General features: G+C 42.3%; 1 protein-coding gene across 4 annotated transcripts in view; it reads right to left on the bottom strand.

The window, feature by feature from the left end:
* Nucleotides 1–27,495, bottom strand: part of LOC140185675 (catenin alpha-3-like) — a 1,719,142-nt gene that overhangs the window by 1,651,226 nt on the left and 40,421 nt on the right. For all 4 annotated transcript variants that reach the window (XM_072239175.1, XM_072239176.1, XM_072239177.1 and 1 more), the window contains exons 4-5: nucleotides 27,001–27,167; nucleotides 26,802–26,921 (exon numbers count right to left, since the gene is read on the bottom strand). In XM_072239175.1, the coding sequence (XP_072095276.1) occupies nucleotides 26,802–26,921; nucleotides 27,001–27,167 (287 nt within the window). The remainder of the gene's footprint in view (nucleotides 1–26,801; nucleotides 26,922–27,000; nucleotides 27,168–27,495) is intronic.

The raw sequence follows: 27,495 nt of genomic DNA, 5'->3' as shown, positions 1-27,495 counted from the left end.
GGATGGCAGTGGAGACAGATACATAAGGGGCATTTACCAGACTCTTAAATAGGCACATAGATGACAGAAAGATGGATGGCTATGTAGAAGAGAAGGGTAAAATTGTTCTTAGAGTAAGTTAAAAGGCCAGTACAACATAGTGGGCCAAAGGGCCTGTACTGTGCTGTAATGTTCTATGTACTATGTTCTAGTCACAGTAACGTAGCCAAGAGTGCAACACTATTACAGCTCGGAGTATTGTAGCTCAGAGTTCAATCCCAGTGTCTTCTGAGAGGAGTTTCTGTACATCTTCACCATGGAACATGGGGGATTTCTCTGGGTCCTTTGGTTCCCTCCCACAGTCCAAAGACGTACAGGGTAGGCTAATTCGTCATTGATTAGGCTAAGGTTAAATTGAGTTTGTCAGTGTTTGCTGGGGAGTGAGGTTGGAAGGGTTTATCTCTAAATAAATAGCCCCTTCAGCCTAGAGATGCTGCCTGGCCGGCTGCGTTCACCAGCAACTTTGATGTGTGTTCCTTCAGCCTATGACGTCTGTACCAAGCACAATGCCAAATTATGCTAAAAGTCATGATCCCTATCCCTCCATTCCCTGCATATTCAGATGTCTGAGATCCCTCTTAAGCACCGCGACAGTATCTTCTTCCACCAACACCCTTGGCAACTCACTCCAGACATCTATCAGTGGCTGTGTCAAAAAAACTTGCCCCTCACCTTAAATGTAAGTCTAGTAGTATTTGAATTTTGTTTATGATCCTAATGAGTTTCGTCCTTTGGAATACCAACTCTAACGGGTTTGCCAACTAGCTGATTCTCAAAGTCATCCAACATTCTCAAGTCAGCCCAAACTAACTGTTGATAATTCCCTGTAACATCTGCATAAATATGTAATTTTCAACCCTTTCCCTCTAGTTTCTAGCATCGGTTCTCCAGTCTATGGGCTATTGTTTTCAGTTGAGGTCTCTCATCTTATTACATACTTTATTACTTTATACTTTATTGTCGCCAAACAATTGATACTAGAACATACAATCATCACAGCGATATTTGATTCTGCGCTTCCCGCTCCCTGGATTACAAATAGTAAATATTAAAAATGTAAATTATAAATCATAAATAGAAAATAGAAAAATGGAAAGTGAGGCAGTGCAAAAAAACCGAGAGGTAGGTCTGGATATTTGGAGGGTACGGCCCAGATCCGGGTCAGGATCCATTCAGCAGTCTTATCACAGTTGGAAAGAAGCTGTTCCCAAATCTGGCCGTAGGAGTCTTCAATCTTCTGAGCCTTCTCCCAGAGGGAAGAGGGACGAAAGGTGTGTTGGCTGGGTGGGTCATGTCCTTGATTATCCTGACAGCACTGCTCCGACAGCGTGCGGTGTAAAGTGAGTCCAAGGACGGAAGCTTGGTTTGTGTAATGTGCTGTGCCCTGTTCACGATCTTCTGCAGCTTCTTTTGGTCTTGGACAGGACAACTTCCATACCAGGTTGTGATGCACCCTGGAAGAATGCTTTCTACCGTGCACCTATAAAAATTAGTGAGGGTTTTAGGGGACAGGCCAAATTTCTTTAGTTTTCCCAGGAAGTAAAGGCGGTGGTGGGCCTTCTTGGCAGTGAACTCTGCTTGGTTGGACCAAGTCAGGTCATTTGTGATATTGACCCCGAGGAACTTAAAGCTTTTGACCTGTTCCACTTGCGCACCACCGATGTAAATTGGGCCGTGTGGTCCGCTACTCCTTCTGAAGTCAACAAGCAATTCCTTCGTCTTGCTGACGTTGAGGGATAGGTTATTGTCTTCACACCATGTCACCAGGTTCTTAATTTCCTCTCTGTACTCAAACTCATCATTACCCGAGATATGGCCTACAATTGTAGTGTCATCAGCAAACATATATATTGAGTTTGATGGAAACTTGGCTACACAATCATGGGTGTACAGTGAGTACAGCAGGGGGCTGAGTATACAGCCTTGTGGGACACCGGTGCTCAGAGTGATTGTAGAGGAGAGCTTGTCCCCTATTTTCACAGCCTGGGTCCTGTCTGTGAGGAAGCTGCAGATCCAGCTGCAGATCTGAGTGCTAAGGCCCAGGTTCCGGAGCTTAGGAATCAGTTTATTTGGCATGATGGTATAAAAGGCAGAGCTGTAGTCAATGAAAAGGAGCCTTACGTATGAGTCTTTATTCTCCAGGTGTTCTAAGGAGGAATGTAGGGCCAGAGAGATGGCATCTGCCATTGACCTGTTGCTCTGGTAGGCGAATTCCAAAGCGTCGAGGTTGACCTGTGGTTGATGTGTGCCATAACCAATCTCTCGAAGCACTTCATAGCAATTGATGACAGAGCCACAGGTCGATAGTCATTCAGGCATGCCACCAGGCCACCTTGCAAGCCACCTTACAACATAAACTGCAAAGCACCTCACAATATTTCCGCAAGGGTCACGGTCAAGATAGAACCAAGCTGCTGTCTCCATTGAAGTCATGGTTCAGGGTTAGTTGATTTTTAGTAGTTTTTAGGTTGATAGGGATGATTATGGGAACAGGGAAGAGAATTAGGAGTCAGTTTAGAGGTTAGAGAAACAGATGTGGGGGAGTTCATTGTCAGGCCAGGTTTAGTCCCCCACTTTGTGTTCAAAGGCCAACGACATGAATATGTGACAGAGTGCATCTATGGTCAGAGGACAAGGGCTGATGGTAACCCCAGAACAGTGAATCTTCGGCAGGTTCTGGGATCAGAGTTCCATGCGGGCTGGAGGCACGAGGGTGGTGACCCCATAGGTATACAAGTTGGCAGGACCAGAGTTCGAGGCCTAGTGTTCGGGCTTCTGTCATCAGCGAGTCTGGAGTTCAGGTTCTCATTCATTGTCATTGGCAAATCCTGGGGTCAATACTGAAGATCAAGGCCCAAAGCTTGATCGAAAGTCTGGAAGTTGAAGCTGGATGGCCAGAGCCCCGAGTCTACAAAACTCTTCCAATGTTGGGGAAATCACTTAATGCTGGAACATCTGGACAGCGAAGATGCATACATCAGAACTTTCATTGACTACAGCTCAGCATTCAATACTATCACTCTCTCAAAGCTAATCAATAAGCTTCAAGACCTAGGACTCAATACCTTCTCATGCAACTGGATCTTTGATTTCCTCACTTGCAGACCTTAGTCAGTTTGAATTGGCAACAACCTCTCCTCCACCATCTTCTTTGACCTTTGAACTTCTGTTTTGCTGTTTTGTTTTTATTTATTTATTGAGATACAGCACAGAATACGCTCAGCTGGCCCTTCGAGCCACGTCGGCCAGCAAACCCCAATTTAACCCTAGCCTAATCATGGGACAATTTACAATGACCGACTAACCGGTACGTCTTTGGTCTCTGGGAGGAAACCAGAGCACCTGGGGAAATCCCATGCAGTCAAGGGGAGAAAGTACAGAGTCTTTACTGATGACGTTAGAATTGAGCTCTGAACTCCGAGGCCTCGAGCTGTAATCGCGTCCCGCTCACCGCTTGCGCTACTGTGGCACCTGGTGGGCTCTGTATTGTTTTACTGAGCGTTGCAGGCAGGCTACATTGATGCCAGGATGTGTGGTGACACTTGCAGGCTGCCTCCGCCAGAGCACCCTGACTGTTCACAAAAACAATGCACTTCACTGTATGTTTCGATGTACGTTTGATAAATGAATCTGAATCTGAATTTGAATATAGTCTTTGCCACTGCTTTGTGAAATTAAAGAGCCCAAGCACATCAAGTCATTCCTGATAACATCTGTGGTTCTGCCTCATTGCCTTCCTCTGACTCTTGTCATTGAAAGTAATCTTTATTTCCAATGTTATCACTAATAGGAGATCTGTTCAGTCTCAGGGCAATTGAAATTTTCAGACACGTTAGGAATAAGAGACAACTGAAATGAGGCTAGTTGCAAAACGTCCCGTAAGTTCATTAACATACTTTCTCACATGGCAATGAACAGTATTAATAAACCCCACACAATTATACACAGGCTTCAATGAACCATCTTCTCAGATGAAAGCGTGAAGGTATGATGGAGCAATAATATGTTCCACTGTCAGAGGGCATGGACATAGTTTGTTCATGAAAACAATACCATTAAACCAGGATCAATGGCAGAAATCAAATCAATAGAATAGATGTGAGTGTCCTAACTGGTTGCATCATGGCCTGGTATGGAAACAGCAATGCCCTCGAATGGAACAGTCTACAGAAAGTGGTGGATGCAGCCCAGTCCATCACAGGGAAAGCCTATCTCACCACTGAGCACGTTCACGAGCAGTGCTGCCACAAGTGAGCAGCATCAAGTACTCCCTCCACCCAGGCCATGCTCTCTTCTTGCTGCTGCCATCAGGAAGAAAGCACAGGAACTGTAGATCCCACACTACTAGTTACTGTACAACTATCAGGCTCCTGAACCAGTGTGGGTAATTCCACTTGCCTCAACTCTGAAGAGATTCCACAACCTACAGACTCACTTTCAAGGGCTCAATAACTCATGTTCCCAGTGTTATTAATTACTTATTTGCCTAATTTGTCTTGTTTTGTACATTGGTTAGTTGTCAGTCTTTGTTTATGTATATCTTGTTCATAAATTCTACAGTAATTCTTTATTTCCCTGTAAATATCTGTAAGAAAATGAATCTCAAGGTATCAGATAGTCACAGATACGTACTTCAATATTAAATTGACTTTGACTTTGACTTTTCAGAGGAAACTACGATGCAAATGAAGAGGCAACATTAGTCCTGAATGGTGCTGGGCTTCTTGAGTGTTGGTGGTGCTGTAGCCTTCTAGGCAAATGAACTACATTCATTTACTTGGTAAAGTCCAAGATTTCTGTGATTCATTAACTTCGAAGTCCACCACACCGAGTACAAACTGAAGAGTGAGAGACACGAGAAGCACAATGCACAATTTATCCAAAGGCTACATAGACTGTCTCTGGAACATTCTGTACCGATTAGCAGCGCCTTAAGAGGAGCTTATCACATGAAACAATCGTTAAGATTATTGTTATTACTGCTTGCATCCACTGCCATACATAATCAGTCACATTCCTAAATTGTCCCTTAAGGAAGCCACGAGGCAGGCAAATATCACCAGAATGCCTATCTTCTGGCTTATTAGTATGGCTGTAGTGTTGGTACAGTTAATCAGGATAACCTTCTGAATAACCCTCTCAGAATATGTCATGTAGTGTCAGATGCATTAAGAACATTTGACAAATTCTTGGATGGGCAGATGAAGGGTTATGTAAGAGGGAAGGGCTAGATTGATCTTAGAGTAAGTTAAAAGGTTGGCTCAACATCATAGACCAAACGGCCTTTATTGTACTCTAGTGTTCTTTGTTCTATATGATATCTGCCATGGTTCAAATGACTGGCCAATTTTGCCCCAGTGCTTTCCAACTTCAGGGATGGCAGAGACCTCAAGGGGACGCCCTCATGAATCATCAGTAAGAAATCTGGCACGTGATTAATCCTTGTCCTTCGCACTGTGCTATCCCACTATTGAGCACATTAAAATGTCCACGGTTTAGAAACATACAGTATGTGGCATAACATCAGAGCTTTGACCTTATCTATTGGTTGCTCAAACACTTAACTGCCTTATTGAGCATTGGACATATGGTTTTAGTTCATACATTCAGCATAGTACTGGACAACAGAGGATTAAGTCAGTTTAACATATTTCAATTACAGCAGCATTTATCATTTCTCACATTCTTTATAAATGCTATTTTGCACATTCTATCACCCACTGACATGTGTACCTCAGACTAGGTACTAATCTTCTATCCAAGACCAAATGAAGAAACAGTGAATTTAAAAGTTTACATATAAAAATTATTATTTATAATGTATTTATTTGTGGGGCTGATAACATCAGCATTTATTGTCAGTCTCAGAACTGATCTCTTTAGTGAGTTCACGGTCAAGAAGGTAGATTTCTTTCCCTGAAGAAAATTAGTAAACCAGATGGATTTTTGTAATAATCTAATAATTTTTCGGTTACTATAACTGTCACTAGCAATTTTAAAATCATAATTCCACAATCTTGTTTACTGAATTAACTTGAATTTAAATTCCCTAACTACCATAGCAGGACTTGAACTCATGATTCTGCATCAGTGATCCAGCATTCCACATGTTAGTTCAATAGTTTAACACATCGTGACGAACCTCCCATGCCATAATAAATTTATTTTGCACAGGTCAGCCATCTTCCTGGTATGAGTACACTTCTTATAATTGCTCTCCACGATATTAAACATTACAGGGTCCAAGAGAAGCAGGGTTCGAAGGTAGTGTATCCTGAGATCAATAAGTCAAAGGTTTTTAGAATATTCACCAATTCCACGTGGCATTGAGCACTGAGCAGCCCACATGATAAATATATCTGATAAATATTCATTTCAGACTCTGGTAATACTTAACGTAATAACCAAACTGCTAGAAGAATTCAACAGGTAAAGGGGGTATCAGCGGAGGCAAGGAGATGGTTATTGTTTCATGTTGGGACCCCGCAGGACTCAGTTTTCTTTACGCAAAGTCTGACTGGAATCAGAAGAGATTCAGAATTCTGAGAAATGGAATATTGTGTTCAGTTCTGGTTGCCTTGTTATAGGTAAGATGTGGGAGCTTTAGAAAGGACCCGGAGGGGATCTAGCAGCATGCTACACGGATGAGAGAGCATGTCTTATGAGGATATGTTGCGCGAACGAGGGCTTTTCTCTTTGAGGGGAAGGAGGATGAGAGGCAACTTGATAGAGATGTACAGGATGATAAGAGTCGTGGATTGAGTGGACCGCTAGAGACTTTTTCCCAGGGTGGAGATAGCTAATACAAGGGGGCATAATTTTAAGATGATTGGAGGAAAGAATAGCGGAGGTAGGTTTTGACACATTGCAGGGGCCAGGGGCAGTGGTAGAGGTGGATACATTAAAGACATTTAGGAAACTCCTGTATAATAGAAAAATGGAGGACTTAGATTGATCTGAGAATCAATTCAAATGTTGGCACACATCATGGGCCAAGGGGCCTCTAGTGTTTTATGTTCTGTATTTTATTTTGTTTGCTTAATCTACTTGAATTCAAATTTATTCAAACAAAATTATGGAAATGTGATTTCAACATGGCTAGTGACAGTAATAGTAACTCTGAGATTACTGGATTATTACAAAACCCATCTGGTTGACTGGTGTTTGTTCATTTATTAATTGAGATACAACATGAGGTAACACCCCAGCAGCCATTTAAGCTACGCCTCACAGAATACCATCGACCTATCCTAATCAGAGAACAATTTACAATGACAAATTAACTTACCAACCAGTGCATCTTTGGACTGTGGGAGGAAACCAGAGCTCCGGGAGGAAATCTACGCAGTCACAGGAAGAACGTGCAAGCTCCCTACGGGCCGCACCGGGTCATCACTAAACATTACACTACTGTGCCGAGCTTGTTCTTGATGTAAGGGAGTTTGCCATCCAGACCTCGCCCTGCATAGGTTCAGAATCACTGAAGAGACTGACTCATAAAGGCTTCGTCAGTACAGGGCAATTAAAGATGGACAATAATGCCGACATTATCAGCAACATTAACACCCCTCAAATAAACAAATTATAAATTATGAATTTTGTGCATAGATGTATGCATCATACACAATGCTCCTAAAATTTAAAAAAAATCCATATTTCAGTTTTTATACACAGAAAGAGCCTAATGATTTATTTGGAATATTGATGGTTCACACAGAAAAGATCAGACCACTTGATACTAATCCTTCAGTGTTGATGCTAGAGGGTAACATTTCATGGTTCAAGTACACTTACTTTCACAACACAGCCTGATGCTTCTTTGTTTTTGCAATATTACAATAAAATTACCCCTTCTTCCCTACATTTGATAAAATCAAATTTAAGGGAAACTGAACAAATTTGAGGGAACAGGCTAAAGAGCCTGTTAAGTGTTAGAAATCATATTCGATTATGTCCCATTTTAATCTGATTAAACTACTGCTTAATCTGATATTCAATAAAGTGTGCTTCAACGTACTGTACATGAAATCAGCTTTTTATTCAAGCTTGAGAGGACAATCCCTGTGATGCCACAACTTAATACTAAATCAATAGGTTTACCTTTAAAATAAGCCATCATTATATGTTTCTGGCATTTCACAATTTGAAAACAAATGTTTGTAGGCAGTAAATTACAGACATCACCATAACAGATGCCTTTGCAAAGGTTCCTGTGTCTATTCCATCCATCTGTGACAGAGTAATCAGCCCTTCCACAAACTGAACACATCATCTAAGTTGATAGTTAAAGATTAGTTTTACTTGTCACATGCACATCAAAACATTGAAACACGCAGGGAAATGTGCCGTTTGCGACAACAACCAACACAGTCCGAGGCCGTGCTGAGGGCAGCCCACAACCACTGCCGTGCTCTCGACACCAACATAGGATGCCTGCTACTCACTAGACTGTACGCCTTCGGAATGTGGGAGGAAACCAGAGCACACGCAGGAAACGCACGCATTCGCGGGGAGAACATGCTGGCTGCTTAGGGGCAGCGGTGGGAATTGAACCCCGGTCACTGGTTCTGTAAAGTGTTACACTAATTGCTATGCTACCGTGCTGCCAGATGAGTAGTAAGAGAATGCTGCTTTGTAAAGAGCTGCAGCATTACAAATGCAACACTTGACCACAATCCCACTGCCCTCTCAGGTGCATATAAAAGATCCTTCAAGCAATGCCACCGATGTACCATTTGAAGGACCCTTCTGTAATTAACGAGATAATGGTTTAAATTAGTACCTGCTCAGCTTTAGGAGCGGCACAGGAGTGTAGTTGGTAAAGCTGCTGCCCTACCACTCCAGAGATGCGGGTTCAACCTCTGCCACAGATACTGAGTGTGTGGGGTTTGCACCTTCTCCTTGTGACCCTGTGGGTTTCCTCTCGGTCTCGTGTTACCTCCCAGAGGTGTATGGGCTGATAGATTCATTAGGTGCAGTAAATTATCCCTTGTATGTAAACACTAAAGGAAGTTAGTGGGAAATTGGGGAGATTAAAATAGAATTAGTGTAAATGACAGTCTGAGAGTTGGCACTCAATGGATCAAAGGACCTGTTTCCATAATAATAACAATTTTGGATTATTCTGAGGGTGTGAATGATGCTACATAATGTAGGCTTCTTCAGACCCATGGTGCAGTTCAAAAGCTAAAGCAAAGATCACAAATTCATTTACCCTCGCTACTGTTACCTTGGAGGGCAACTTCAACACTGACTTCTGACATCCCTGTGTTTCTACAAACAAAACATTTATAATAGTTTCTGTGACAGATCTCCTGTGGGGAACATCTCACAAATCCCCAGTAGGCAGCCTATACCAGATTAGGAAAGGAAACAATTCTGCATAAGGGGTTGCCCTCTCAACTATTCTTTATCCATCAGAACAGTAAACCATAAACCAGCTTGGTATCTACATAGAATGTTTTCATTGAAAAGGTAAAAGCAAGCCGGTGTATTCCGAAGAATGTTTCCCTAAACAGTACTCCCCACTCACACCACGTGCAGCCCAGTAGGACACCAGACTCAACATTTTGCTCATCTAAATGCTAATTTGGTCTCCGCGAAATGAAGAACTACCTTACAGACTTACATGGCAGCTCTGACATCTAGTGGCAGAAACTGGAAGAGAAATCAGGTCCCACCTCAAAACTAGATAAATATTAGCTTAAAATGAATTCATGTGAAGTGGAACCGAACACCTGAAAAATAAATTCACCACAGGTAAAACTACCTTTAGATGCTCCAGGCCTGGTAGTTTTCAGTTCATGGGACACAGAAAGCTTCACCATATTGAACTGCTCCAAACCAAATACAGAGGAGAAAATATAAGTAACACAAAAGAAAAACAGAAAATGCTGGACATATTCTTTGTAAAGGAAAACAGTTAAAATTGTAGAGCCTGAGACATTAAATCTTCCTCTTTTCACAGAAGCTAATGAATGTTTACAACACTTCCAGTTTTCATTTCAGTTCAAAGTTAATATATTATCAAAGTACATATTCTGTATCTCAATATATACACCCAGATTCATGTTCTTGCAGGCATACTTAATAAATCCAAAGTAGAAAAATAACCATAGTAGAATTAATGAAAGACCATACCAACTTGAGCATTAAACCAGTGTGCAAAAAGCAATAAATAAAATACAAAAAGAAATAAATAATACTAATAATAACATTGTATCATTTCTTAATGCATGTATGCATTTCTAAATGACAATAAAAGAGAACCGAGTGTTCTCACAATCTAAAAAAAAATCTAAATCTAATCAATAAGTCAGCAATAAATATCAAGAATGTGAGATGAAAAGTCTCATGTGAGTGCATAGACTGTGGGAATATTTCAATGATGGGAAAAGCTGAGTGAAGTTGTCCCTTTTGGTTCAAGAGCCTGATAGTTGAAGAGCAATAACTGTTCCTAAACGTGGCAGTGTGAATCCTGAGGCTCCCGTACCTTCTTCTTGATGGCAGCAGTGAAAAGAGAGCATGATTTGGGTGGTGGGGTCCCTGATGATAGAAGTTGCTTTCCTGCAACAGTGCTCTTTGTGCATGTGCTCAATGGTGGGGAGAGCTTTACCCGTGATGACTAGGGTGTATCCACTACTTTTTGTAGGATTTTCCTTCAAGGACATTGTTGTTTCCATACCATGCTGTGATGTAGCCAGACAATATGCTCTCCACCACACATCTTTAGAAGTTCGTCAAAGTTTTAGAAGCTTTTGTTGAGTCTTCGCAAACTCCTAAGGAAGTAGAGGCACTGTCACGCTTTCTTTGTAATTGCACTTGCTGGGCCCAGGACAGGTCCTCCAAAATGATAACACCAAGGAATTTAAAGTTGCTGAACCTCTCCTCCTCAGATTCTCCAATGAGGACTGGCTCATGGACCTCTGGCCTCCCTCTCCTGAAGTCAAGAATCAGCTCCTTGGTCTTACTGACATTAAGTAAAACGTTGTTGTTGTGGCACCACTCAGCCAGATTTTCAATCTCCCTCCTATATGCTGATTCATCATCACTTTTGATTCAGCCAACAACAGTGGTGTCATCAGCAAACTTTAATATGGCATTGCACTGCACTTGCCTCACAGTCATGAGAGTAAAGTGAGTAGAACAGGGGGCTAAGCATACAGCCCTGTGGTGCTCCTGAGCTGATGGAGATTGTGGAGGAGATGATGTTGCCAATCCAAACTGACTGGGGTCTGCAAGTGAGGAAATCGAGGATCCAATTGTACAAGGAGGTATCAAGGTCAAGGTCTTGAAGTTTATTGATTAGTTTTGAGGAGATGATGGTATTGACTGTCCAACTGTAGTCAATAAAGGTCATCCGGATGTATGCACCTTTGCTGTCCAGATGTTCCAGGGTTGAGTGAAGTTGCAATGAGATGTCATCTGCTGTGGACCTGTTGCTCCTGCAGGCAAATTGGACAGGATCCAAGTCGCTTCTCAGGTAGGGGTTGATATGTTTCATCAACAACCCAAAACACTTCATCACAGTGGATGTAAGTGCTACTGAACAACAGTCATTGAGGCAGGTTACCATGTTCTTCTTAGGCACGGATATAAGTGAAGTCTGTTTGAAGTAGGTGGGTGCCTCAGACCGCCAAAGTGAGAGGTTACAGATCTCAGTGAAAAACCTCAGCCAGTTGATCAGCACAGGTCAAAGTGAGTATAGAAAACATTGAGTTCATCCGGAAGTGAAGCCCTGTTGTCACCTACGTCACTTGATTTGACTTTATAAGAGGTGAAACCATTCAAGCCCTGCCAGAACGCTTGAGCATCCTTCGTTGATTCAAGTTTTGTCCTGAATTGACACTTGGCCTGTGAGGTGGCTTTCCAGAGATCGTAGCTGAACCTCTTCTAACCTTCTTTGTCACTGGACTTGAATGCCTCTGACCTGGCCCTCAGCAGATTGTGGTTCATCGAGGGATCCTGGCTGGGGAAGACTCTGAATGATTTTGTCAGGACACACTTATCTCCAACTGTTTTAATAAAGTCCATGACAGCCATGGTGTATTCATTCAGATCCACAGATGAGTCCTTGAACACGACCCAGTCCACTGACTCGAAGAAATCCTCTGCCTCCCATGGCTACCTTTTTGTCCTAATCTCTGGAGCTTCGCTTTTTAGCCTCTGCCTGTATGCAGGCAGGAGAAGGACAACCAAGTGATCCGAGTTACTGAAATGTGGTCTGGGCATGGAACAGTAGGCATTCCTTCTCTGAGTATAACAGCAGTCTAGTATGTTGGGACCTCTGGTGTTACAGGTTATATGCTGATGGTAACTGAGCAGGACTTCTTCAAGCAAGCCTTGTTGAAGTGCCCGACTATGATTTGAAATGTGTCAGGATAGCCTATTTCTTGTCTGGAGACAGCATCATGCAGTATCTCAAGTGCTTGATTATAGTCGGCCGGTGGTGGTATGTAAACTGCAGTCACGATTATGGATGAGAACTCCCTAGATAAATAGAACTGATGGCATTGACCGTTAGGTGTTCAAGGTCGGGGAACATGAGTTCAACAAAACTGCTACATAGGACCACCACCAGGAGTTTATCATGAAGCACACACCTCCACCTTTTGCCTTTTCCAGATCTACAATTCAGTCCATCCAGTAAATCAAGAAGCCATTGGATATGATTGCTGAACCTGGATTGCTGGGGGTAAGCCATGTCTCAATTACACATAGAACGTAACAACCTCTCATTTATTTCCGATACAGCAATCTTTCCCTTAGATCCTCAATTTTGTTTTCCAGCGACTGCACATTTGCTAAGAAGATGCCAGGTAGCAGGGGATTATGAGATTACTCCTCTGTGTTTCAGCCTTTGGAGTCTGCCACCCCACCGTTACAGAGATGTCAGACTGAAGGAAATAGCAGCGTATCTGTAACTCCATCCACTTTATTCTATTTCTTCCCAAAAGCTATTTTGACTTTATTCGGTGACTCTATTCTGAAGTGCAACAAGATCAACCTGAACATCTGAAATTGTGTTTTTTTTATTGTCTCTCTTTTATTGTCTCTTTTATTGTCATTTAGAAATGCATACATGCATTAAGAAATGATACAATGTTTCTCCAGAGTGATATCGCAGAAAACAGGACAAACCAAAGACTAACACTGACAGAACCACATAATTATAACATATAGTTACAGCAGTGCAAAGCAATACTATAATTTGATGAAGAACAAACCACGGGCATGGTAAAAATAGTCTCAAAGTCCCCGAGTCGATCGACTCCCGAGTCCCCGATAGCAGCAGCAAAAGGGAGAAACTCCCTGCCATAAACCTCCAGGCACTGTCAACTTGCCAATGCCTTGGAAGCAGCCAACCACAGCCGACACTGAGTCCACCCGTCCGAAAATTTTGAGCCTCTGACCAGCCCCTCTGATACAGCCTCCCAAGCGCCATCCTTTGCCAAGTGCCTTCGACCTAGCCCCAGCCGCTAAATCAAGCAAAGCTGAGGATTCGGGACCTTCTGCTCCAGAGATTCCAGTTACCACACAGTAGCAGTGGCAGCGAAGTGGGCATTTTAGAAGTTTTCCAGATGTTCCTCCGTAGTGTCTCGTCCATCTCCATCAAATCAGAATTGTGTACGGTCCCCTACTTGACAGATAACAGATATCAATCACTGGAGAGGCTGCGCGCGCTGCCCAAGCAACTCAGCTGATCACAGTGATATACAGCTGAGTACAGTGATATAACTTCTGGTGACTGCTAAATTTTCCCTCTTCACATCGTTCACATTTTTTATATTAATTCATCCCTATAAGGCGACCAGCTTTAATTGCCAATCCTTAGCTGCCTTTGGGAAGTTGTTGGTGGGTTCTTGTCCAATTACTTCAGTTTACATGAAGATATTCACACTTTGCTATTTAGTGAATTCTTTCAGTTATGGAAGCACTGGACTCCAGACCAACATACAAAGAACACTGGACAACAATTTTTTTTTCAAAACTGTTGCTTCCTCAGAATATTTTTGTTTATGATAAACCACTTGAAGCTGAACACAAATATAATTTCAGACTACTTGTACCATGTAGGAATGTGGAGAAACAAGAAATTAACTTTTACTGAATATAATGTGTTTAATTGCATAATGGTGCTGACACTTTTCAATAGTTCAGCTAAGCTAAAAGTGTTTTGTTGATGATTTTCATTAGTATTCAGTGTCTGAGGTTTCTTGCTTAGGCGTCCAACAATAATCAGCCAGCATTGATGGATTCCATTTGCCCTGATACTGTTTCTCCTGGACCTCAATGCCCTGGTGAAACTTTTCACCATGCTCATCACTGGCAGCACCAAGATTTGCAGGGAAGAAGTTTAAATGGGAATGCAGAAAATGAATCTTTTGTGATATGTTGCAGTTCATGGTTTTATGTGCTTGAAGCATGTTGTCAACCAGCTGCACGTAGTTTGGTGCTTTGTAGATGCCATAAAAATTTGCAATGCCTTGAATGCCTTCCATGCAATTTTCTCCAGTCCCACTGGAAGCTCTTCGAATTGCCTGTCATTGTTGACCTGTTTGATTTGTGGACCAACAAAAACACCTTCCTTAATCTTGGCATCAGTCATCCTGACTTGAATTATGAATTGAAGTAACAAATAGAGGCAATTTCAAATAAAATGGTGTGTGATAGGGACATCTCATGGTGATTTTCATGATCAGCAGCCCAAAATCCTTAAGATACATCTGAAAGCATTCAGGAAGCAAAGTGTTTTTTGTCCAGCGCAATCATCCCTCAGATATTTGAGCAACAGCAACCTGCTTGCCAGAAGTTCAGTTCAAGCTATACACATATCAAGACCATTCCTGCTCATTGCAATTTCTTAGTACAAATAGACTGCAGAGCCAATAGTCAGAATGGAACTTCATTAAGCTCAGCTCCATAGTATCCAAATCTAACTAGTGTTTTGTTGGAATAACAATAATTTATATTTTTATAACAATTTTCATGGGTTTAGGTCGATGTACTAAATTTCTCCAACTGCTCTGATTGGATCGACTGATGCTTGGTTACTTGAATAGGCTCAGCCTCACACACTTTCAAGCACAGAGAACTTGGGACAGAAACTGAGGCCTCATTGATTTCAATGAGAATTAGACTGGGAGGAAAAAGCAAAGGCAAGTTTTTTTTTTAATTTTGTTTTAGCTTAATTTAGATTTAAAATTACCTTTAATTGAACATACAAATGCACTTAAATAATTCTAGTCCACCGCATCTGATCTCAGGATGAGGCTTTTCATTCTAGAACGAGGGAGATGTCTTCTTTTTTTAAAGAAAGGGGCTTCCCTTCCTCCACTATCAACTCTGCTCTTAAACACATCTCCCCCATTTCACGTACATCTGCTCTCACTCCATCCTCCCGCCACCCCACTAGGAATAGGGTTCCCCTGGTCCTCAGCTACCACCCCACCAGCCTCCGGGTCCAACATATTATTCTCCGTAACTTCCGCCATCTCCAACGGGATCCCATCACTAAGCACATCTTTCCCTCACCCCCTCTCTCTGCATTCCACAGGGATCGCTCCCTACGCAACTCCCTTGTCCATTCGTCCCCCCCATCCCTCCCCACTGATCTCCCTCCTGGCACTTATCCATGTAAGCGGAACAAGTGCTACACGTGCCCTTACACTTCCTCCCTTACCACCTTTCAGGGCCCCAAACAGTCCTTCCAGGTGAGGCAACACTTCACCTGTGAGTCAGCTGGGGTGATATACTGTGTCCGGTGCTCCCGATGTGGCCTTTTATAAATTGGCGAGACCTGACGCAGACTGGGAGACCACTTTGCTGAACACCTACGCTCTGTCCGCCAGAGAAAGCAGGATCTCCCAGTGGCCACACATTTTAATTCCACATACCATTCCCATTCTGACATGTCTATCCACGGCCTTCTCTACTGTAAAGATGAAGCCACACTCAGGTTGGAGGAACAACACCTTATATTCCGTCTGGGTAGCCTCCAACCTGATGGCATGAACATCGACTTCTCTAACTTCCGCTAATGCCCCACCTCCCCCTCGTACCCCATCTGTTACTTATTTTTATACACACATTCTTTCTCTCACTCTCCTTTTTCTCCCTCTGTCCCTCTGACTATACCCCTTGCCCATCCTCTGGTTCCCCCCCCTTGTCTTTCTTCCCAGACCTCCTGCCCCATGATCCTCTCGTATCCCTTTTGCCAATCACCTGTCCAGCTCTTGGCTCCATCCCTCCCCCTCCTGTCTTCTCCTATCATTTTGGATCTCCCCCTCCCCCTCCAACTTTCAAATCCCTTACTCACTCTTCCTTCAGTTAGTCCTGACGAAGGGTCTCGGCCTGAAACGTCGACTGCGCCTCTTCCTAGAGATGCTGCCTGGCCTGCTGCATTCACCAGCAACTTTGATGTGTGTTGCTTGAATTTCCAGCATCTGCAGAATTCCTGTTGTTTGCACTTAAATAATATATTTTTTTAAAGTTCTTGTTGTAAGTATTAACTTCAATTTGCTTTTGGATCCCCTCTTACCCCTTCTCTTCTCACCTGCCCATCAACTCCCTCTAGTGCCCTTCCTCTTTCCCTTTCTCCCATAGTCAACTCACTTCTTTTATCAGATTCCTTCTTCTTCTACCTTTTATCTCTTCTATCGCCTCCCAGATTCTTACTTCATTCCCCCCTCCCCACCCACCCACCTTCTTATTCTGTCATCTTCCCTCTTCCTGTCCAGTCCTGATGGAGGGTCTCGGCCTGAAATATTGACTGTGTATTCCTCTCCATAGATGCTGCCTGGCCTGCCGTGTTTCTCCAACATTTATGTTTGCTAATAACTTAAATGTTTGAATGACAGCTATCAAAACCTGCCAAAGATATTTGAGAGCTAGTGTAGCCTGGTCATCATTTTGGGCCATCTATTGGACTAGCGGGTGTAAAGGACCAGTGAGATCAGCCTCTGATATCCGGCCATGTGGATGTGCAAGGACTACCGGAGGTAAATCTGGATACTGTCAAGCCTGCACAGGCAGCCACCTCTCAGTCTCCACCCAGCTAACAGGAGTCACCTGCACTCATTTCCAACTCATCGCCTGCAGCCTATTTAAACCCAGCTGTCATCCACAGTCCTTGTTCACCCATCAAACCAGCCAGCCTCAACTTGTTGCTCCTAGCCTTCAGTTACCTTGTTATTTTGCAGTTTGTTATTAAAGTGAACATTCATCTCCGCTGCTCTGTGTTCGGGTCAAACTTCCTTTATGTTTCCTGACAGATAGCATCCCCAGTCCAGCATAGTGCAGTCCATTAAAACACTAATGTACCATGTTGCAATTCTGAAGATAAAGGAACGAGTTCCGGAGATTGTAGGCTACTCTGTCATAGATTAGTGCTGAAGTCCAGAAAAAAGAATTCTCAACAATTATGTCTTCATACCTTAGTATACAGAACAGGAGGTACTGTAGATAGTTAACAACACCAGCACCCTACACTTTCAAGCAACACACACAAAATCTGGAGGAACTCAGCAGTATTGATATAAAAGAGAAAACAATCGACATCTCAAGCTGAGACCCTTCATCAGGACTGAAACATTTTGTAAAATGAAGAAAAAGTTTCACGTTAGTATGAATGGACAAAGTCAAAAGTCAAAGTCAAAGTAAATTTATTATCAAAGTACATATATGTCATCATATACTACCTTGAGATTCATTTCCTTACAAACATTGAGAGGAAAATGAAGAAGTACAATACAATATACTGTACATATGAAAAACTAAGGCAGACTAACGTACAATGTGAAAAATGAGACAAGTTGTGCAGATAAAATAAATAATACTGAGAACATGAGTTGTAGAGTCTGTGAAAGTGAGTCTGTATGTTGAGGAATTAGTTCAGAGTTGTGGTGAGTGGAGTTAACCACGCTGATTCAGGAGCCTGATGGCTGTAGGGTAATAACTGTTCCTGAAACTGGTGGTGTGGAACCTATAGTTCCTGTACCTCCTGCCCAATGGGAGTAGCGAGATTTTAGATTCCTTAAATAGTTGGTTACTAACAGTTTATTGCAAGTAACAGCTTTAAACTTCTCTGATCTTAAATGTCATTTGTTCACATGTTATGAACCTTCCCATCAAACAATTTGATCTGTGCATTCTCTGGTGTCTAGCACCCAACCGAAGTTTCTGGTGACTCGAAAAGCCTAATGTTAAGATTAAAAATAAACACTAGAATTTTGGTGAAATGCTGTAGGGGAATTTTATTGAAAGGAACTACTGACAATGAACTTTTAAGATGAGGGAATTATCCAACTATAATCTCTAAAACCTGGCAACATATCGCAAAAATTACTTTGATGAGTTACCTGCATGTGCCATTTGGTTCAGTCTCACTTTCTTGCCTGTTTTTCACATTATTGCTTTTTCTGAGATACTCAAACCACCCTGTCTGGCACCAACAATCATTCCAAGGTCAAAGTCACTTAGATCGCATTTCTTCTCCATTCTGATGTTTGGTCTGAGCAACAACTGAACCTCTTGACCATGTCTGCATGCTTTTATGCATTGAGTTGCGGCCGCGCGATCGGCTGATTAGATATTTGCATTAATGAGGTGTACAGATGTACCTAATAAAGTAGCCCCTAAGTGTAGGTTTAGAGTTGGTTCATTTAATCCTTTCATCCTCCTATTATTCATTGAGATCATGGCTAATCTGTAACATAATCCCCTACAGAGTCAGAGCATCGCAAAATCAAGGCATTGACACAGGCCCTTCTGCCCAACTAATCCAGGCCAATCAAGATTCCCATTTAAACTCTGGTGAACTGGTGAGGTCTAAGGTAGTCTCGTTTGCTTGCATGTGACCCCTATCCCACTAAACCTTTCCAATCCATGTGCCTATCCAAGTGCCTTTAAAATGTTGTTAATGTACCTAGTTTAACCATTTCCTCTGGCAGGACATTCCACATAGGACCAACCTCTGGATAAAAAGGTTCCCCTCAGGTTCTATTAAATTTCTTACCCTCACACTAAACCTAGACCTGGTGCGCATTCACCTTATCTATTTCCCTTATGATTTTACACAGCTCTTTAAGATCACCCCTCATTCTACTAAATTCCAATGAAAAAGGTCCTAACTTGCTCAACATCTTTCCATAACTTGAGTCCTAGCAACATCTTCATAAATGTACCCTTCACTCTTCCCAGTTTCAAGGTATCTTTCCTGTAACGGAGCTACCTGTAACAAGGATAGTGCTGAACTCAAATGCAGAGTAAGGTCTAGAATTAGCTCACACTGAGGCTTGAAATAAACAAGACGGCACAAACTAAATCCAAAGGCAAAAATCGCAAACAGTAGCACTAGAAATGGAACTCCTACAATTAAGCTCTGATTGCTCAGCATGAGGCCTTTAAGTACCGACTTACCATGACGGAACGTGCAGGCAATAACTGGCAGACTTAGTCTTAAAGGGATAGCAACAGTTAACCATACTCTGGGGAAATGGAGTGTCGAACCTGGGGTGCCTGTCACTGTTCGGTCAGGACCATGAGAGATACCAAAACGTTCTAAATGTGGCCTTACCACTGGCACGTAACATCTCAACTTCTATAATCATGCCCTGACTGATGAAGTCCAACATGCCAAAAGCTTTCATTTCCTAGGTCTCACTATCCAGGGTCCTACTGTTCACTGTAGAAGTCCTACCCTCAAATGTTTTCCCAAAATGCAACAACTTGTGCTTATCCATATTAAGCTTAAGTTGCCATTTCTCAGCTGATCAAGATCCCATTGCAGTTCTCAACGCTTTCACCACCTATGTTTGTGCCATCTGCAGACTTGCACATTCTTATCCAAATCATTGCTATAGATGACAAACAGCAATAGGCCTAGTACCGGCCCCTGGGGAACATATTAATCAGGGGCCTCCAGTCTTAGAAAAAGAAGCCATCCACCATCATCCTCTGCTTCCTAACCAGATAGCCAACTTTTTTCCTCATTGATTATTGATACTTTCAATTGCTGACCTCAAAGTGTAGGAGCAAACTGAAAGATCACTTGGAGTTGGTGCTCAAAATACCGAGTGATTTATTAAAAACAGGGGCACAGCAGAAGAGCAGCTAAAGTGGATCTACCTGAGCATGAATTTGGTACGGCTTTTATTTATTTTATTTTATTCAGAGATATAACACTGAACAGGCCCTTCCAGCCCAACAAGCCGGACCATTCAACAATCCATTGACTTGGAGGGCAACTTCCAATGATGGCGCTCCCATGCTTTTTCTGTCCCTGTACAGTCCTCCAGCAGATAGACATCGTGGGCTTGTAAGATGCTGTCTGAGGACCTTTGGTGATTTGCTGCACTGTGTTCTGTTGATGGTAGACCCTGCGTCAGTGGCAGAGTGAGTGAATGGTTGTAGATAGAGTGCCTATCAAACATGGCTATATCCTGTATGGTGCTGAACTCCCTGAGTGTAGTTGGAGTTTCCTTCATCTGGCTTCACCTACTACTACAGCAACACCATTCCTCTGCAGAATAAACATTTTCTCATTTCACCTAACACTCACATCTCCAACTTTTGGATTTTAATCCTTCCATCTATCGTTATGGTGCAGTTGGTGAATGCAGAGCCCTGTACCATAAGAAGAACCTTCAGCAGGACTTCCAAAAGGTCTCAGCCAAAACATCATCTGTACTCTTTTCCATAGATGTTGCCTGGCCTGCTGAATTCTTCCAACATTTTGTGAATGTTGCTTGTGTAATGCGCTGTAAGGATTTACTGCAAACGTATTGGCTTCTCTGTAACGTTTCACTGCTAAGGCTAATGAAATGGCTTCTCTGTAATATTCATTGCTGAGGTAATGGTTTCCCTGTAGCAGCAATGTTTGGGTTATGACTGAAGATAACAGGACTATGGTTATGCATGTTAGCCAATCAGGAGATTGTGAATCTGGAAGGAGATTTTTCGCAGTCTTTTACCGAGGAGAGATGAGGAGAGAAGACACGAATGGAGAGATTTGGTAGACCGTCAGACGAGGTGGGCTTGGAGCAAGGGTCCAAAGGGCAGTGACGATCGGAGGAGGTTGATGGTGGACAATCAACTCATCAGTGAGCTCCAACTATGCGTAACAGACTGTTTAATAAGATTGGGCCCTTTTTTTTTTGCATCTCTTTACTAACTACGTATTCAAAGTAAGAATTATAAAGCTTAATCGTTTAATCGCATATTGTGTACTGTTTGTTATTTCGGGGTACTGAGTTGTAACAGGGGACACATCGCGCAGCATCCACCCAAACCAGACTTCTCAAGCTTGCCCGGGCCGGGAGTTATCACACCCTATATTAAGCCACTAGACGAAGTGAGAGTTACACTTGCACTTACCCTATCTATGCCGCTCAGAAATTTATATACCCCTATCAGATCTTCCCTCATTCTCCTACACTCTAGGGAATAAAGTCCTAACTTATTCAGCCTTTCCCTATAACTCAGGTCCTCAAGTCCTGGATCTGCATCTGCAGGACTTTTGAATTTCATCGATTCACTGCTGCCCTGCTGGGGAAACAATTTGCTAGCCTATGTCTCTTATGCGACCCAAGACCAGCAGCAACGTGTTTGATACATCCCGAGTAATTCCCCAGTAAGTGTCAGGGGAAGTGTAAGATCCAGTACTGTGCTCACAGTGATATTAATTGAGTAATAGATCCCGAGGTGCAGACAAAGAAAAAGTCAAAGTTCAGGCAGAGATCAAAGCATCCAGAGAAACCCAAAAACCAGAATTGGGAAACAGGCAGAGTCGATATTCAGACGGACAGAGTACAGATACGAATGCTGGAAAAGCTCAGGAAAATTCACTGGCACAATCTGACAACAAACGGGTGAAAACACAGGACTGAAATACACTGAGCAATAAACAGAGAAGTAGATGATAGGTGGAGCACAATGAGACACAGGTGGCAGCAATACAGGTAATAATGAGAAACAGGTGAGAGACGGAGTACTCAGTAATACAGGGGCCGGAGTAGAGCAGGAGCAGGGGCAGGAGCACATGGCAATACAAAACCACAGACTGACAGCTAGGAGAAAACACACAAAAAGACAGAGTTCAACTGGAGGTACTGACAGCAAGCTACTCACTTTTACTCTAACGCTACATTTAATGTTATAGCCAGAAAAGGAATACAACAGTCTAACCATCTGGTATTGAGTCAGATACTAAATTAAAACACGGAGAGGCACTTCTAGCATAGTGGGCCTGGCATACCGAAGATCAAAGCCCCAAGGTCAATTGGAAGTCCAAATCGAAGACCAAAGTTCAACCAGAGGTCCAGCTCGAATTTCAAAGTTTGATCAGAAATCCAGCTTGAACCGTGAAGGTCAATCAGAGGTCCAAATCAATGTCCCAATGACAGTGACAAACGGGAGATTAGATGTATATTGCACTACAATGAATATCACTGCTGACTATCCAGATTCCTCTGTGTTAAAACACACTAAGGTCACATCATGACCTACCTCCATGTTAGTGATTGAGTTTAAATTCCAGCGGTGTACAAAACAAGCAGAGTGGATGCTGTCCTTGCAAGAGACAGGGTGGGAGGGGTGTAGTCTAGGTAGCTATGGAAGTGGTAAATATTAGTGAATAGTTTGTTCCCTGAGATGGAGGCAGAGAGTTCAAGAAAGGGGAGAGACATATCAGAAATGGACAAAGTAAATTTTAGGACAGGGTGGAAGTTATTTACAAATAAAACAATGCTATCCGACTGGATTTCATATGTCGAAATATTTAGTCTTTCAACAGTCCATACATGGACATTCCAGTTAGAAACAATGGACTGCAAAGTAAATTGAATAGTAATATTGACTAGAATACAAATATGCATATGAAACCTATCCATTAATCACTTATTACTTGCATTTGTATGAATTATTAAACAGAAAGGAACAATTCATTATCCTTTGTAACACAGTGGAATCCAAGTATGAAATGCAGCTAATCTTAGTGGAAATTTGGAACGGATTATAAACGTATCACCATAACCCTGACAGTGCAGCTTCACCAGTGTTAATGCTAAAATTATGGACAAGTCGAAGATATTTAACGTGAAAAAGGAGCATGTATGACAGGAGTAAGCCTTTGTCACTTTGAGTCTACTCTGCCATTCACTAAGAATAAGGCTGACACGATTTCAGTTTCCACAAGCTTTCATTTCTTTTGGTATCCAATTATCAATCAATCTCAGACTTACCAAATTTCAACAGACCAGTGACTGAACCAGCTGGTTGACTTTCACCTACCAACCCTGTTTTCTGCTTTTAACTGGCTGACTACGGCTGATGGAAAATTGCAATAAAATTGTTAGACCATTAGCAAAGGAAATTTCTCCTTATCTTATTTTTATTGTATATGTTTCAATAAAATTATCTTCCATTTTTCTAGATATTAGGTAATATACTGTACTCCAAGTCTATCCAACCTTTCTTCAAAGGTCAGTCATCTCATTGCAAGAAACACTTGAGAATCTTTGCCACAATCACTAAACTAAGTAAAGCTTTCTTTTATAATTGCTGAGCATGCAGGATGTAGTCACACCAAAGCCCTTAGAGCAGAAATCCTCTTTGCGCATATTCCTTTGTCATTAAATTGTGATTACAGTATTTTGTCAGTTTCTTAGCCCCCTTAATGCCACCACTACTAACCTTAATTTCCTTAAGTTCTTCATCTCTGAGTGATTTACTGTGCCCTTTCTAGGTACTCAGGTAGTTGTCAGTGTAATGACCTGGGTAAGATTTCTACTGCTATGCGGTGAGGTATTTTAGTTTAGCAGTTTTCTGTAGAAGCAGTTTGTGCTGTTATTAAGAGTGTTTTGGCTTCAGCTGAAGACAAGAAGCCATGTTGTCCAACTTAAGAATGTGGTGTCAGCCAGTCAGGGTTGTCTTGATACGTGTTGTAACTCTCTGCCCGGTAGAACATCGAAAAGTTATAGGCGGGAGCAGATTTCTGAAAGGTAGTCTGGTTTGGGGGGAGATGCAGAGTAGGAAACAGGGAAGATGCTGCAGAATGCCATTGGAAGGACAGTCCCCGTTGTGAGAAGCGCTTTGTGCAGATGAATGACTCCTAGGAGGAAGCGCCAATACTCCTGCGAGAGTCAATTTGTTCAAAATGGTCTTTGAGGGAAATTTGGACTGTGGTGGATGCCTTCATGCAGACCGTGGGTCCAGTGTGTGAGTAAAGCAATAACCCCGACTACTTCAGAAATGAGCTCCAATGTTTATGTGCACAGTTTAACTTGTTTAACTGTAATGGGCCCTTCCAATTTCCTTTTCTTTTTTTTGGTTTGTTAAAGTTGAAAATTTGGTAAATGTATTTCTTTTGTAATATTATGCTGGTGAACCATCTGTTAATTTTCTGACAAATGATAACTTTGCATGGAGCAGTAGTTACGCGACATTCACTAGAACCAATGTTCCTCCCTGGAACATTCCAACATTCCTGTTTGGTTGAACCCCAAGTTATACCAACACCAGAGGTATATTGCTTAACAAAGGTGGCCTTCTCACTGCTAAGTCACATGGCTGTTCGCAGAGTTAGCTAGTGAGCTAAGTTTGTATACGAGCCCGATGAAGGGGTTCCACCAGCTAAGATACTCCCAACGTTTTTAATGAAAATTCATAACTTGACTTTCCTCCACATAAAAAAAGAACCAACACACTTTTCCACTCACTTAGCCTATCCACATAACCCTTGAGTCAGCATCTCATTTTACTTTCTAACCTATCTTTGTATCAAGTGGATTTGGATGTATTACACATGATCACCACATCCTAGTTACTGTTCTCAAGCACTATTCCTTGTACACTCTAAAACTCTTATCTTACAACACTCTTCTGTTTTCTACTCTTTAACCAGTCCTCAGTACTCATTCAGATTTTATTCCTAACCTCGTCAGTCTTAATTTTGTGTGGAAGTATCATTTTTGATACATAATTGGCACTGACAGATCCAATTACAGCTACATTAGCCTAGTTTCCATTAATCACTATGGTTGTTACAGCCACAAAATCTCTTAATAGATTTGTTACATGATTTTCCTTTCATAAATGCTTTATTAAACCAACTCAATCAGATAATAATGTTTGTGCCTAATCTTATGACTATCTGGGTTACATTTGCCTCTTGCTAATCCATAGTGAGCATTCTAAAATCTAGGCAATTTCAAAGTTCAAAACCAATGCGTCCACTATTCCTGCCAACAACTCTAAAATCCTGATGCATAAACTCTCAGGGTAATTATCAGCATCTTAATCCCCTTCATTTCTGCAGTTCCAATACATTACAAATAGTTCTAACTTTTAATTTTCATTAACTTCATATTTAACCTTAACAATTTTGGTTGAAGGAAAAATCTTTGAAGGATGGTTTCACACTTCCTTAAATAGCCTCATTAGAATTTTTCATGCTCATCTAAGAGTTTTTACATCTCATCTAGGAGATACCAGATGAAAAGCAGTTCAGCAGATAATGAGAAGCATGCAATAAAGTTGTCCATACGCTCTGGGAACATGTGGAAATTATGCTTGAAGCCAGATAAAGGAAGCAACCTTTACTATGTGACAACAATCCTTGAATAATCCACTACAAGGTGGCTGTAATTTTTATCAGTCCTCTCTAAGTGCACCCACTGCTGGATCTTCTGACCATAATTTGGCCAACCATTGAACCTTTCCTGGGTGACCACTTGAATTTCCTGGGAAGGAAGTCCACCAAGAGGAAGCCCAGAGAATGATGTGCGATTGAGGTCATTCTCTCATGAACATTTTCCTCACCTTTTGAAGGTTATCACAACCTCTCTTGATTATCAGTGGCCACCCTCCCATCTCCCACAACCAGCTTGCCATTTCCCGCATTTGTGTGCTTGGCGTAGGGATTTCTGCAAACACGTATATCAAGTGGCTGAACTTGCCAACCTCTTGAAACCAACAGTCATCATCCACAGTCTGTCCAGGTATTTCAAAGGTTCAAAGGTCCAATTAATGTCAGAGAAATGTATACAATATACATCCTGAGATGCTTTTTCTTCGCAAACATCCACAAAAACAGAGAAGTGCCTCAAAGAATGAATGACAACTAAACGTGAGAACCCCAAAGTCCCCCCCAGCTCCCCCCTCCCACGCGTAAGCGGCAGCAAGGCAATGATACCCCCTCTCCCCAGGCAAAAAGAAAGTGCACCCGCTACTGAGTACAAGCATGAGCTAGGTCATAGGAAAGATACAGACTTTGCAGTTACCCCAAAGACTATCGCATTTCATCCGGCATTCGACAAACCACAGGTTCTCTCAGGGAGAGGGAGGTGTTTCCCCCTTTTCACATTTTCTTAAGTCCATAAAGCATAAGAACAGAATTAGGCCATTCGGTCTATCAAGTCTGTTCTGCCATTCCATCATGGCTGATTTATTATCCCTCTCAATCACTCCTGCCTTCTCCCTGTAACTTTGACACCCTTACTAATCAAGAACCTCTGCCTTAAATAAACCCATTGACTTGGCCTCCACAGCCACATATGGCAATGAATTCCACAGATTCAGCACCGTCTGGCTAAAGAAATTCCTCATCTCCGCTCTAAAGGGACATCCTTCTATTTTGAGGCTGTGCCCTTTGGTCCTAGACTCCCCTACCATAGGAAACATCCTTTCCACATCCACTCTATCTAGGCCTTTCAGATCTTATGAGATCATTGAATTATAAAACGAGTAAAATAAACATTTCTTACCTGTTGGCGTTTCTGAGTCAGGAAGTCTAATTGGGCTAAATCCTGCCCAAACTTGCTGTAGGCTCTGGTCAGCTCATCTTCATTTGTCACATTTGACAGCAGCACAAATGATTTCTGGACCTGTCAAAAATGCGCCCGTTGAGTTAAATCTGGATATTTGGAGAAGTGAAAGTGTTTGGGATTCTTATGGTTTACTTACAACCATGAGGTGCTGCAAGAGATACATGACATCAAGGACATCCGCCAGAATCAGGAGTCGGGTCACTGCAGCAAGGAGCCCCCGAGCAGCACCAACCACTCCTTCTCGCTTTGCTAAGACGCATGGGTCATCTGTGAATTCTTTCGCTGTAACCTGCATTGCTTCACCTAGGAAAGTCAGATACAATAGATCATTAACCAACTCTGCAACCACATTTATAACAGACAATTTAATCAGTGTTTAGATTTGTTGTTTCATATGACAGGTGCTTTTCTCTCCACACTTCTAATTGCTTTTTGTCAAGCCCCTCCTCCAGCAAGTGGCGTATTTTGAAAGGTTGGCTTGGTTCATGATGAAGCGGGTAGGCATGAGCCTGTCCGTTCAGGAGACAGGGTTGGATCAGTCCTTGGTCCAGCATCTCGACCACAACATGGTTCCAACATGGGTGGCCCTGAGCTGGCATCGCCTGTGGAGTCCTTGAAGCACACAACGTCA

This window comes from Mobula birostris, chromosome 21 (assembly GCF_030028105.1).
Source record: "Mobula birostris isolate sMobBir1 chromosome 21, sMobBir1.hap1, whole genome shotgun sequence".
In the NCBI taxonomy this organism is placed as follows: Eukaryota; Metazoa; Chordata; class Chondrichthyes; order Myliobatiformes; family Myliobatidae; genus Mobula; species Mobula birostris.
Note: the sequence above shows the minus strand (reverse complement) of the source record. Positions and strands in the feature narration are given on the sequence as shown.